This window comes from Schistocerca gregaria, chromosome 3, assembly GCF_023897955.1.
Source record: "Schistocerca gregaria isolate iqSchGreg1 chromosome 3, iqSchGreg1.2, whole genome shotgun sequence".
Taxonomy (NCBI): Eukaryota; Metazoa; Arthropoda; class Insecta; order Orthoptera; family Acrididae; genus Schistocerca; species Schistocerca gregaria.
This window is the reverse complement of record NC_064922.1, coordinates 83,931,994-83,946,792: the sequence shown is the minus strand read 5'-3', so window position 1 is coordinate 83,946,792 and position 14,799 is coordinate 83,931,994. Positions and strand designations below refer to the sequence as shown.

General features: G+C 45.8%; 1 protein-coding gene across 2 annotated transcripts in view; it reads right to left on the bottom strand.

Annotated features, from left to right (window-relative positions):
- Positions 1-14,799, bottom strand: part of LOC126354893 (GTP-binding protein GEM) — a 1,071,510-nt gene that overhangs the window by 347,108 nt on the left and 709,603 nt on the right. For both annotated transcript variants that reach the window (XM_050004950.1, XM_050004951.1), the window contains one exon: positions 10,155-10,433. In XM_050004950.1, coding sequence (XP_049860907.1) covers positions 10,155-10,194 — 40 coding nt within the window. In that variant the 5' untranslated portion in view covers positions 10,195-10,433. The remainder of the gene's footprint in view (positions 1-10,154; positions 10,434-14,799) is intronic.

Sequence of the window (14,799 nt, the reverse complement as noted above, 5' to 3'; positions counted from 1 at the left end):
TTTCTTTTTTTGTTGCGAATAGGCAATTTGAGGACCACATACCAATTTTACTCTTCGTTCTTTGTTCTTTTGTTTTCTTCCAGTATACCTTCATCTGTTCACTACGTTCCTTCTTTCTTTTTTTATTTGTTTTTCTTTTTCGTCCAGTAAGCGAGAAAATACGACATACAAAGAAATTTTCTACCTATGGTAAAAAGTGAAACATGTGTATGGTACTTACAATTTTATGGGGTGCATCCTTAAATTTGGTAAACAATTTTCATCTGTATCACAATTCGCTAACCGCATAAGGTACATATTATCCCTGGCACACTTGCAATCTACGTAAGTGTATAATAACAAGTCAAACATACAGGTGTGCAAAACGTAAGTAAAAGAATAACTTTGGCACGATGTACGATCAGGAGTGGCAAGGAGCTGTTGTGGAGGGGCGGCTGACACCCCATGCACGTTCGTCGGTGTACCTGCAGTACGTCCCCCAACGCAGCCCCACGTGGTCGACGGGGAGGCCAGTCCATTCACCAAACACCCTCTCGTTCCGGGAGTCCCTCGAACGGCGCTGTTGGCTGCCGTCGCGCATTGTTATCCACGAAACTGAAGTCCGTGCCGAGTGCACAGTGGGAAGGAGTGCAGCTGACCGGTAGGCGCGCCTCAGCCCAGCCCACGACGTGTGCTCCGTCGGAACAACAGCGCTCCACAGTTCTATGGGTGCTTTACGTGTTCCCTCCTCTTGCCAGGGACTGCAACCATTGTCGCTGCCTTCGTAAATTAATAATTCGCTTCCTGAAATGTAATACAACCGTGTTCATATTTTACAAATTTTGAGATACTAACCTCCATTATTTTGCTGTCATAGATCTGACGATAGCTGTAAATCGGCTGTGGAAATGAATTAAATGTAACCGAAACTACGAAGTCTTGGATTTATTTGACGGGTTGATGTTAGTCAGCCACATTCACTGGCGGGTCCGTGGCGACGTGCAGCCGTTCGCCAGGATGAGCACGTACCTGGACGCGACCGTCGACCCGGCGCTGCAGGAGACGTCAGTCAGCCGGCCGAGCGACGCCTTCCCTCGATCTACTGCAATCCCAACTGGCGGTGTAGACAGTTTAACATGAGAACAACTGCTGCGGAGCCCCATGCTCGACAATGTGCAGAGGACGTTGGCCCTCTGAAACACTTGTGCCCGCTTGAGCATTGCAGGTTCCTGCTCTGTCGCCATATCTGACACAGATCGCCATCTGCCCTACTTTCTAGAGACTAAAAACCTCCACGCACTACTTCCAGTGGGGTACTACAGGACCTTACCAACAAACTTTGAGGACTCATAGGTCACACAACGATCACATTTTTTATTAAAAGATATACAGTCTTAAATGCGTCCTTAAGATTGTTGTTTTTGTTGCTGTTGTTGTAGTTTTTAGTTTGAGCACTTCTTTGGTTCCCATTCGGGACGACGTCGGTTCAAACCAGCATCTGGCCATCCTGATATAGGTTTTCCGTGATTTCCATAAATCGCTTGAGCCAAATGCCGGTATGGTTCTTTTGGAAGGACACGGCCGACTTCTTTCCACATCCTTCCCCAATCCTACGGGACCGATGACGTCGCCGTTTGTTCTCCTCCGCCCAACCAACCAACCAACCAACTTGTTTCGTACAGCTCTCCATATTACTCTATCCGTAAGTAGGCTGTTTAGATTTTTTGAATGGTAACACCACGAAGCGCTCTGTATGAAAATCACTGGCTGTGCTGTGTGAAGTCTGTGGCTGGTTTGCATCGTTGTTGGCTATTGTAGTGTTGGGCAGTAGGCTGTTAGCAGCGCATAGCGTTGCCCAGTTGGAGGGGAGCCGCCAGCAGTGGTGGATGTGGGGACAGAAATTGCGGAGTTTTGAAATTTGTAAGACTGGATGTCATGAAGTGCTACATATATTATGACTTTTGAACACTAGTAAGGTAAATACATTGTTTGTTCTCTATCAAAATCTTTCATTTGCTAATTAAGCCTATCAGTAGTTAGTGCCTTCCGTAGTTTGAATCTTTTATTTAGCTGGCAGTAGTGTCGCTCGCTGTATTGCAGTAGTTCGAGTAACGAAGATTTTTGGTGAGGTAAGTGATATGTGAAATGTATAGGTTAATGTTAGTCAGGGCCATTCTTTTGTAGGGATTATTGAAAGTCAGATTGCGTTGCGCTAAAAAAATATTGTGTGTCAGTTTAAGCACAGTGATGTATAATTTTTCTAAAGGGACTTTCATTTAACTTTCTTACCGAAATATTTACGACACCAGTTTCCGCTACAGTGGCAGTCTCATTAAAAATTTCACAGGTCAAGAGTTTGCGTTGCAAATGTGTAGAAGCAAAATCCTGTAAATATAACAGTGTCCAAAAACAACCAACTTGTTTCGTACAGCTCTCCATATTACTCTATCCTATGCAAGCCTCTATTTCCGAATAACTACTGCTACTTACATCCTTCTCAACTTGATTACTGTATTTTTTTTCTTGGTCTCCCTCTACGATTCCCCCCCCCCCCCTACCCTCATATACTATCATCCAATACTAAATTGGTCATCCCTTGGTGTCTCAGAATGTATCCTCTAAACTGATCCCTTCTTGTACTCAGGTTGTGTCACAAATTTCTTTCTTCTCTAACGCTGTTGAGTACCTCATTAGTTACATGATCTGCTCATCTAATCTTCAACATTTTTTCTCTGTAGCATCATATTTCAATAGCTTCTGTTCTCTTCTTATTGTCCGTGCGTCACTTCCATACGTGTCTACACTGTGTTTATCGTCCACGTTTCACTTCTATACACGGCTACATTTCATACAAATACGTGAAGGAAAGGCTTTCTAACACTTAAATCTATATTCGACATTAACAAATTGCTCTTCTTTAGAAACACTTTACTTGCGATTGAAAGTCTAAATTTTACGTTATCTCTGCTTCGACCATTATCAGTTATTTCACTGCCCCCAAAAAGCACTGGAGTTGCAATCTCTTTGGAAAAATCACGGCTCCAGTTTCACCCTGCCTTCAGCGGTTCGCACCAGCAACACAGGAAGGTCATTTTGCTTGATGTTACAAGGCCAGATCAGTCTATGTTCCAGACTGTTGCCCTTGCAAGTACCGAAAAAGCTGCTGCCGCACGTTTCTATTGCCTCAAGAGATACCCCTCCGTTGTGGTTGCAACTACGTCACGGTTATCTGCACCGTACTTACGGTTGTAATAATAAATAACTACCATTGCACAAAGATTACCTTTCATTATTATTAGGCGTACTCTGACAGAAGTTTACAGAACGTTGCAAACAGCCCAGCTGTGCCTCATTACGTGCTGCAAACCTTCGTATCAACGCACGTACAGCTGTGCAGACCAAGTCTGTCGGACGTGGTCGAATGCATCAGTGATTCGGGCCACACGGTCAGGTTTTATGCCAATTGGAGTAACGGGAACCACATCCTTTACACGTCCTCAGAGGAAGTAATGAAGGTGCGTCCAGTAAGGCGAGAGCGCTGGTCACACAGCGGGTCCTCCGCCTACCAAACGTTCGCCAGAACCGACAGTCAGCGGCAGCCGCGCAACAACTCTGCTGCTGCTCCGCCGTGCTGGACGCAGAGGCCTCTGCGCACAGCATGCGGTGGACTGTCCAGCAGTTCCGGAAGTGTCGTCTGCAGGAACTGTAAGTAAGATGCTCCAGTTGAGGCAAGCGCCAGTATTACAGTCCCTGTAACGTGATTAGCCACTATTCCCGTCCATATGTTGACGGCGAACCTTTGCAACAGCAACCGCGAGCAGGTTCTTACAGCCCCAGACGTAGCTGTTCCTGCTGTTAAAATACCTGCCACGTCAGAAGGAGGCCTCATCTGCAAATAAAACAGGTGTGTTGAAGGCAATATTATTCATCCTTTGGTGTACGAAACACTGCATAAACTGCATACCATGTGAGTACTCAGCTGGTCTTACAAGATGGTGGGGTGTAGGATGATCTATGTACTCCTGCAGAGCTCTATAAATAGATACGTGACCTGTTGCGCCGCTGCTTTAAGGTTGTTTGCTGAATCAATCGATGACTTCACCCCCCAAGTAGCGTCCACCACCGCCAACGTGGTGAGGACACAACCTCGCAGTTTCCCATAAGCGTCCATGAATTGCAACAAAAGTACTGTTGTGTGCGTATCGTCTGCTAGGAAACGGATTTTCGTAGGTAAGATCTGCTCTAAAATTTGAAATTTTCCCGGCGAATCAACTGTTCAAAAAGATTTCGGGCTTGCAGCCGGTCGTCGTAAACTTGATTGCCTGGAGGTGGCTGGCAGTTGTCGAGCCGAAATATGGTGCAATGAAATTTACGACGACCGGCTGCAAGCCCGAAATCTTTTTGACTAAGGTCTGCTGTTCCATTTACTCTCGCCTCGCCGCAACACAGATAATGTCAGTTCGTCGTCAGAATCAAAATCTGAGTATTGACAACGATGAAACCTTAATTCAGGACTAGCAAAATGCACGTCTCTGAAGATATTTATTTATTCGCTATTTTCTTTTAGTCTGTTATCTATATAAAAGAACAGACAGAATGTTCCACATGGATTGGCTCGAATACAGCACACATTGTTTTAATACACTGATGACGGCCCCCTGCGGTCTCTGTATTACGATGGGTAGCGGCGGCTCCGATTACCTGCTCGAATGTCATTTACGCTCTGTTGTACTCTCTGCTGGGTAACGTTTGAAGTGAGTTTCTCCTGGCGTATGCAACTTTCAAATAACTTTCGGAAATTAAGCCAGGTAACACTTTCAGCGACCGCCGATATTTCGGCGGAGAACACCCCACCATTTTCAAGCCAAGCTGCAACGGACAGGCGGCGTACATGCAAATTTGAAACCTCGGTTCTCGGACTGAAGCAGGAAAGATAACACATACACTGAACACTAGTGCCACCAAAGATGACCAAAGTCAGAGCTGTCGATTGTGAGACTACGAACTAGCAGGTAAGGTAGCATTGGCTCTGTCCCTCTGTTCCTTGACAAGGGAGAGAGCCGGATTCCAAACAGAGTTTAAACAGAAACCTCCATCCCTGTTAACGAGGTTGCTCGCTAATTTAATCTCGAATGCCTCCCTAATAACGCTGTTCCAATCGATGGACGTGCATGCCAATATCTCGGTGTTATTATATAACATGGGGTGATCAGTATCCAAGCAATGTGCGGCAATAACAAATCTATTTGGCTGCTGTAATCGTGTGTGCCGTTTATGCTCAGTACATCGGTCCTCCACGGTCCTGCTGGTTTGACCAATGTATGCCATGCCGCAGCTACAAGGAATACGATGTACACCCGCCTTACGCAGCCCAAGATCATCCTTTACGGAACTCAAAAATGCTCTAATTTTAGAGGGAGGTCGGAAAACACATTTCACATCGTATTTCCGTAAAATACGACCAATCTTGTTGGACGTATTTCCTACGTAAGGCTTAGGTGTTGACTCAGAATTATCATCTATCACCCGATGTACAGTTGGTCGATAGCGCAACGCACGTTCAATCTGTCTGTCACTATAACCATTTTGACGAAATGTAGCTTCAAGGTGGGGCAGCTCAGCTGGCAAAGTCTCAGCGTGAGAAACGACATGTGCCCTGTGTACCAAGGTACGAAGTTCCCGTTGACGCTGAGCCGGATGGTGACAACTATTAGCCTGTAAGTAAAAGTCGGTGTGAGTACGTTTACTGTAGACTGCATGTCCCAATGATCCACCATCCTTTCTCCTAACCAACATGTCAAGAAAGGGAAGGCAACCATCCTCTTCCACTTCCATCGTAATACGAATATATCGGCGGTCGTGAAAGTGTTACCTGGGTGATTTCCCGGAAGTTATTTGAAAACGTTTGAACTGTCTGCTGACACGGCACGAAGTAGCAAAGTGTAGATGTTAGTGTAGCTATATTTGAACACCTGTACGTTCATGATAGCGGAGACATCAGCACGAGCTCAGAGGTGATCTTACGCACAAGATGGCGGGCCACAGACAACGTGCTTTACGTGACAATGAGATGTTTCATGATTTTTGTGCAGACTCATTACAGGATGTACTAAGCGATACGGAGGATGAGAACAGCAGTGATTGCGGCAGTGAGTCTGGGCTCTCCGCGTCAACTAAACGACGGGAACAGCCACGTGTACTGGCTGGTGTGTGACAGTGGTGCTTGTACTTTGTTTACGAACAGTCGACACAGGCAATGGCTATATTAAAGACAATCCATTTGGAACCTTTCGAAAGTCAACCAGGCCTTATAATTGTTCCCGATTATACATGTAGTATGTCAGAGGTTGCGGCTTGCTATTTGGGAGATGAATCAGATGATATTTTCGTAACTTGGAAATACGTAGTGGGGAAGGGAAAAGACTGGACGAAACCATCATTTCTGTATTGACACAAAACTTAGACATCTGGCCTCATGTCTATCAGCACAACTACTATAACAATGTGACAACTGCAGACAACCTCCTTGCTCGAAAGACTGGGGTCTGTGGGACAGCAAGGCATAATACGGGACTTCAACCTTAGTTTTGTACCGTTGAAAAGAATCCCGAGAGATGGCTCTGAGCACTATGGGACTTAACTTCTAAGGTCATCAGTCCCCTAGAACTTAGAACTACTTAAACCTAACTAACCTAAGGACATCACACACATCCATGCCCGAGGCAGGATTCGAACCTGCGACCGTAGCAGTCGCACGGTTCCGGACTGCGCGCCTAGAACCGCGAGACCACCGCGGCCGGCCCGAGAGAGGGGAAAGCGTATACTGCCGGAAGGGAGATGTGGTTATACAAGGTTGGAAGGGCAAGCAGGTGGTGTGAATTGTTATAACTGCATATCCACCTAGACGAAGAGTGTAGAAAGCAAGCGAGGTGTCATGAAGAAGCCTGACTATATCCTTCAGTACAATAAATACATGAAGGGTATGGATAGACCAGACTAGTATTGGTCGCAGTACCTGAGAAAAACGGTCATATGGAACACGAAGGTAGTCCTTTGGTTGATCATTTGTGTCCTGTTCAATGCCTTTATAGTTGTAGAACACAGAACCCTAAAAATAAGGAGAAGTACAAGTCGTTCCTGTTGCAGGCCGCCAGATACAGGGAATGAACTTAGCAGCCAGAAGTGAATGATCAAGGGGACGGTAGAGGGGAAGGTGAAGACTCCAGAGGATCATCTTCAAATATTATCATGGGGTATGAGGAAACACAAACTGGAGCTAATTGTTGCCTCAGGGACCAAGAAATACTCTTCCACGCCCTGCAGCACACAACAGCTGAGGAAGGAAACACTACATCTGCTCATTCTGCAAGACACTTCACAATGGAGTGTGCTTCGAGAAAGAGCACACACGGAAGAACTACTAAAACGCCTGGTGTGAAATCATTGTAATTAATCCTAAGAAAGACTGTAAAATGGACAGTTAATTAAAAACAGAGTAGTCGTAACACACTTAAGTACCCGCCAGGGTAGCCAAGAGCGCTAACGCGCTGCTTCCTTCACATGGGTAAGCGCGCTGGTCCCGGGTCGAATCCGTCCGGCGGGTTAACGACGTGGGTGGGTGTGGCGATCACCCTGGAAGTGGTTTTTAGGCTGTCTTCCACATCCCCCTAGGTGAATACCGGGCTGGTCCACACGTTTCGCTTCAGTTACCCGAGTCGCTGACATTTGAAACACTTTCGCACTATTTCACGATTTACACTACACGCAGACAGTTGGGGTACACTAATTCCGTCCCGAGATGGTGGCACGAAGGGCATCCGGCCACCCCTAAAAATAACATTGCCAAATCCGTTGTAACCACGCCGACTCTGCGATCGCTGTGGGACTTAGGTGTAACCGAAAGAAGAAGTTATTACACTCTAAAATCGTCCGGTCCGGGAGAGGGTGACTAAGACATCCGAGTGGAGGGTTATGAAGACTATATTACAAGAAGTTTACAATTGCTTCAAAATGATAGTTTAAGATGGAAACTTTCTGCATACTTTAATAATTATTTTTTCGTAACACAGAGAAACGTTTTCTATTCAAACATTAAAAGTGTGAAACAAAAATTATTGTGTGCTCTCTTATTTCACCCCATAGCTCACTATTTCTATGCAATATCATTCCATTGTATACCACCTTATTCAGAAATTAGCTTTGTTCTAATGGAACTGGCTAATTCTCCTAGTTATCTGAACATACAGTCATAGTTCGTACTACATAGGTAGGAATGATCATCAAAATAAAATAAGAGAAACCAGAGCTCGAACAGAAAGGTTTAGGCGTTCGTTTTTCCCGCGCACTGTTCGGGAGTGGAATGGTACGGAGATAGTATGATTGTGGTTCGATGAACCCTCTGTCAAGCACTTAAATGTGAATTGCAGAATAATCATGTAGATGTAGATGTGGATACAGAGAAATTGGTTTATGATTAGACGCAAAGCCGAGAAGATGGTGTTAGACAAGTGAGGGTACCGCAAGGTACCTGCAAGACAGCTGTGCTGTACTGGCAAGTCAGAAAGCACACAGCACCTGGCCACAGTGGTAAACCGGAAGACAACTACCCTGTTCTTAATGTTTTGACACACAATTTCAAATGTGTTAGTAATAACTAAGCGGTATGCTATTTAAGGGAAAACCTCTACACAGAATATTTACATAAAAATGTAATAATTGTAACCTGAAACAAATTAAAAGATACAATATTATAACAAAACAAGCTGAGTGACAGGACGGGCACGACTCTACAGAATAACGTCACTAGGAGCTGCGGAGCTTGCCCGTACCTCAGCGACGGTGGACCAGAATGCACGTGTTTCTCAACAAAAATTGATCGTCCCTGTCTGAACTGTCATCCCTCAAAGTTCGTCGCTAAGCTCCTGAAATAGCCTGTTTGACGAGCTAGGAAGTCCAACATATCATCGCCAAGTCGTGGTTTAATCGTCTTCTAATATCTGTTTATATTCTACTAATTGTCCCTGCACAATTCTATGAATGAATTACGTTTCCTACTTGACTATCTATATACTCACAGAATCGATGCGTAAAGTAGTACAATACTATTACTATTCCATGAGCGCATAGTTACTCTTTGTAATATTCTCTCTGGTGTGTGTTGACAGGACTTCTAGGATTTTCTCCGTGGCGAATAGCCGCATTGAATAATTGTAATTTTGCTATCGAGGTTAGTGGAAGAAAGAGACTGAAAATATATTGTATGCTACTCAAGGAAATTTACATTGAGCATTTACATCAAAGGTGTGTATTATATATGTATTCTCTAATTGGAAATTTGCACGGAGGTGTCGTTTCGTTGGTAATCAGAAGGGAACCTCCGATGAATTGGAAACGAACCTGCAGTTATTAGATCCAAGAGCTCCATTATTTCATCGGATGATTAAACTCCATCAAAGCTAACTTTCCGCTTGATCTGAGGTTTCCCGACTGACTACGCAACGCAAGAAAACCAAGACATTTTATTTACACAGGATCGCAGATCGCTTCTAATCATCAAGGAGAGTCATCGTCCGACTCTGATTAAACAAGTAAAGCTTAATTATAACTTTCTTGAGCGCTTGTGGTGACTGATGTGGCTGCTTATGAATGGGATCATTAATAAAATACTAATAACTAAATTTCCTCCTCAGCAGCAACCGGTATAAAGACAATAATTAATTAAAATTATAATCTCCATGCAGTTATTCAGCAGCACGTCACAAACCGACCAGCTTCGCGGTTTCCGAAACACTCGTTCGCAGGGACCGAATCAAAACTGGCCGAGTTTGTAGAAGACGTAACGTCAGTGGACTTCCGCGTCTGCGGTTCGTAGTCGCGTCTTTATGCGGTCGTAACGATGCGGCTCAGCAGCGTACGACTACACAATGAGGACGAGATCGGATGCGAGCGGTGAGTGCGTGAGTGCGTGAGTGCGTGAGTGCGTGAGTGCGTGAGTGCGTGAGTGCGTGAGTGCGTGAGTGCGTGAGTGCGTGAGTGCGTGAGTGCGTGAGTGCGTGAGTGCGTGAGTGCGTGAGTGCGTGAGTGCGTGAGTGCGTGAGTGCGTGAGTGCGTGAGTGCGTGAGTGCGTGAGTGCGTGAGTGCGTGAGTGCGTGAGTGCGTGAGTGCGGGCTACTCACCGCGCTGCCCGTCGTAGGCGTTGATGCACTCGGAGGTCATGAACTGCGAGATGAGCGCCGACTTGCCGACGCCTTGCGCGCCCAGGATGGCCACGCGGTACGTGCACACGGCCTGCGGCGGCCCGCGCTCGGAGGCGGCGGGGGCGGCGGCGGCGGCCGCTGCGGCGGCGGCGGCCTCGGCGGCGGAGCTCTGGCCGTCCGGCGACGGCGACGGGGGCGGCACCAAGCTGTTGCTGCGCGAGCGCCGCCTCCGGAACGAGTCGCCGCGGTTCACCACGCCTGCAACACCACCGCCCCCCACTGTCACTAGGGCGCCGACACTCTAGTTCAATTCTTTTATCTTCGCCCAGACGCGGGAGATTGCCAGTTGCGCGCGACGCAAACTTACGTTTAGGGGGGAGCTCGCAGTTTATGAAGTAAAGCCACCACGGCCGCATTAATCCTTTCGCTGCTACAGAGACGTGTTCCCCGCATTCCGCGCTGTGCGCGATTTTGTCGTCACTGCGCTGCTCGCCTGTGCAGACACGTGGTGTTCCGATTGCTTTGACACACTTATCATTCGATTTCATAAAAACTATTTGGCCTAAAAATTTGATTTTTACACATCATCTTGACTGATACCTTCCCCCCATAAAAGACTTAATTTTGTTTCGATGTTGAACGCAGTTATTGTGCAGCATTAAATGTAGTAAACCACTGATCGAAATTTTGAAGAGTTTGCAGAGGTAAAAGTCCATAGCGTATACTTTCCGTATGGTCGATTTCAGCTGCCACTAGAAATTTCGAAAAACTACATTCAAACGAATAAACTTCATGAAGTAAGACACTTCGATATTGTTTTTAAATAAAGAAGATATTAAGGATAGCACAAGGTTTGAACATGGAACCTTTCCTTTAGCAGCCAAACACTTATTTCCCTTTTGTTCGTTGTTGATCGTTGCGGAAATCACATGACATCCTTTCAAGTTCGTTTATTGATGCTTCCACTCAGTTTTTTTATTACAGAGGGCAACCAGCTCTCTGACCGAACACGCTGAGCTACCGTGTCGGCAACACTTTAACCATTACGCTAACGCAGCTCATCATTTAGTATAGTTCCTAGAGGACTTTAAACTAGGACGCAAAATACCGACAAACACTGTTAGTATGTATGAATTACTCACGTTTCCTGGAAGTACAACAGGAAGTAAACAATTACCGCTGTTCTTTATTGCGAAAAAGCGGTTAGTGAGATGATACAAACACCTTTCCTTGCTATCGCCTGAATTAGGAGGCTTATTGTTTGTTTGTTTTAATTAATTAATAGAATATGAAGCAACTTGTATAAACAATGCCTTTTCCAAAGTTTCTATAAAAGAAATTCTGTTATCAAAACATTTCTTTCGTTCAGTTACTTTATTTACGACTGAACGTTTCTAAAGCTGAAGACACTCGTCCGTGCTCTGCACTGCAGTCGAGTTCTGGCAACATCGTTCTCTGTTCATTGGCTGGCTGTTTTGTGACGTCAAATGCACAGAACGAAACTAAACTCTGCGGCCGTCATAAATGACGCGCACTTTAGTTGACAGACAGACCACTCCGGTGGAGGTGGACGAGTTACCGAGACCTCGTCAGGCGCTTCGATGTGCTGACGGTATGTAGCCTAGAAACGAGGAGGGTAGTGGGTGAAGCGACGTGCTCGGTGGAAACCTGGTAACTTAGGCAGGCGAAGGAATCCACGGGGACTAATTTTATCGCTGCCCTAGCCTACACCAGCGTGGGACTACCAGGGAAAACTGCGACCTGTCGACGGCAGAAACCGTATACAAATCCAATAAGAGAAACAGAGAGAAATCGAAAACGTGTAAACCTAAAACCGTCAACAGCGTACGGGAAAACCACAACCAGATAAAAACCAGAGAGAGGGATTAAGTGTATGCGACAGGAACCTCGACGATAGCAAAGCTTCAAAAACGTGGACACAACTGCACGAGCGAAGCATGCTGACTCTGCTGCAGTCGTACGCCGCCAAAGCGTCTCCTCGCCAGCTGACGCCAAGTCCCTCCCCATCTCCCACGGCGCGGTCGTCCGGCATGTAACTCTGGACGGCCACATCTCGATCTGGATGTCGGAATCCGGCGAGGGTGCTGAACTGACACGCGTGAGATTAGCTCCTCCCACTAAACAGTCAAACTAAATTGCTAGGAGTGTCGAAGGACACAAGCGTTGCAAGGGCGGAGCATATAGCATATCTCGTAGCTGGACCCTTCTACCTTGTACCAATGTGGTGCTCTCCGTTACGACAGCATGGTGGAGCGCGGATCGCAATATTCTGTTGTTAATGCAAGCAGTCTAATAAGATCCAAAATCCTCTACGGCAGCTTGTCCCCCAAACACAAAACCAATATTGAAAAAATTCAATTCAGTTGGATCAGTACTTGTATAGGAGCTATGCGTCCACATCGGCAAATGGATTATTAGCGGGAGCGGCAGAAATGCCAAATGGCATACGATGGCTGTTAATGAGAGACATATTCCTCCTGAAACGTCTACCAGCAACTGACCATCCAGTGACACAGAATCTCAGAATACTGTTCAATAGATAAATGGATGGACAGATAACCAATAATGCCCAAGAAGTAGAATTATGTGCAAGTTTTGCACATGTAAAAACAATTTTTCCCTGTTGCGAAGAACGTAATCATATATCAGTTCGCATTACAAGTATAATTTCAGAAGCAGATGTTCTGTGCATTCAAGCAGAAAACATTCGCCGAAGACAAGTAATTACTGAAACCTACATTCCTGATAATTTCCCGGAATGTTTGGACATATATACTGACGTCTCCAACGTCCTTTTATAACGTAGAAGAATTTCTATTACTGTATTGTGTAAAAGATGATTGGTAGGAATTACAAACTCACATCTCAGTACTTTTTTGTTTAAAAGACAACCTTTATAATGTTCAGCATACAGCCTAATTAAAAAATTTGTTTGAGATGTGTATGTAAAATAATTCGTCCCATATCGTGCAACTGGTTCGTGGAACATGAAACTGACTAACCAACAACCACAGGAAATGGCAGAGTGGCTTGCGATTTCCTGTATACGGCACAGGTAACGGGGAACTGATTTCCGTTTTCATTGAGACTGCTAGATCCTCTGTCGAAGCCACAGCTATACTTAAACTTATATTACTTGCAGAGCCTCACAGTAAGGAATATATTGAAACCTGGGGGTTGGGGTTGGGTTGTTTCGGGGAGGGGGGGGGACCAAACAGCGAGGTCATCGGCCGTGCCCTTTCAAAGAAACCATCCCGGCATTTGCCTGGAGCGATTTAGGGAAATCACGAAAAACCTAAATCAGGATGGCCGGACGCGGGATTGAACCGTCGTCCTCCCGAATGCGAGTCCAGGATGCATCGAAACCTGCTCGAATTAACGCAAACACCTACGCTTCTCAGGATAACTAATCCACTGGGTATAGGACATTGTGAAAACCACCAACGAAAACGAATATGTCGAAAAGAAGATAAAATTGGTGTGGTTCGAGAGAAGTGCTAACGTTAAATACAGTGAAATAGGTCGATGACTTAGTGAAGACCACTGCTCAAACCGGACTTTCCAGAAACATGTTATTATGGCCACCACATGCAAAGAACAAGACGCCAATGCGAAGAGGAACAATAATCATCGATAAGCAGTCAAGTGAAAAAATGGTTCAAATGGCTCTGGGCACTACGGGAATTAACAGCGGAGGTCATCAGTTCCCTAGAACTTAGAACTACTTAAACCTAACTAAACTAAGGGCAGCACACACATCCATGCCCGAGGCAGGATTCGAACCTGCGAGCGTAGTGGTCGCGCGGTTCCAGACTGAAGCGAATAGAACCGCTCGGCCACCCGGACCGGCAGTCAAGTGAAATATTATGAACAATTTCAGCCAAACATTTCCTCGTAATCCTGATTCTACACGATCAAGGTAAATAGAAAGTTTATAAGTTCCATAATTCGCATGAGATTTAATCATGGGTCATTCTCCAATCATTTACAAAATTGTTGAAGCACCGAGTGATGGCTGTATGGCCTTGGCGCAAAAGGCAAAATTTAAAAGAAAGATAAATTACAAGAGCGCCCTCTCGGCTACGCCGAGAAACCACGAGATTATACTGCTGGGCGTGGTCTGAAGCCGGCATCGGTGGTGGGGCTGATGTGAGGCAACCGGCTCCACAGGTGCCCCACCAGGTGCAGCGCCCGGAAGCCACACGCAGCGAGCCGTGCTGCGCCCCTCGCCGTAGCGGAGTGCTACGTTGCTCCAGCCTGGTGCCGTGGTCGCTTGTTCCACGGACACATATTAGGTGCTGCCGCGTGAATGCGGTGGATCGCGGCCGGCTTTACTCTCAACTCCACTAAACGCTTTTATTATAGCGCCGGCGCTTCTAGAACATTTATCGCAGAAAAAAATAAGTAACTGCTTTCACAGTTCTAGATACATCTCGACAATAGAGTTGCACCTCTTCTACGGTTTACACAATGAGCTGAGAGACTGTTACCTGTACGTTACATCGTGAAACGTCAGTCACGATCCTGCACATCCCTGTCGCTCATGCGAATGCAATTTCTGTTCTGTTCTTCAGAGATAAACAGTCCAAGATATGTTCATCTC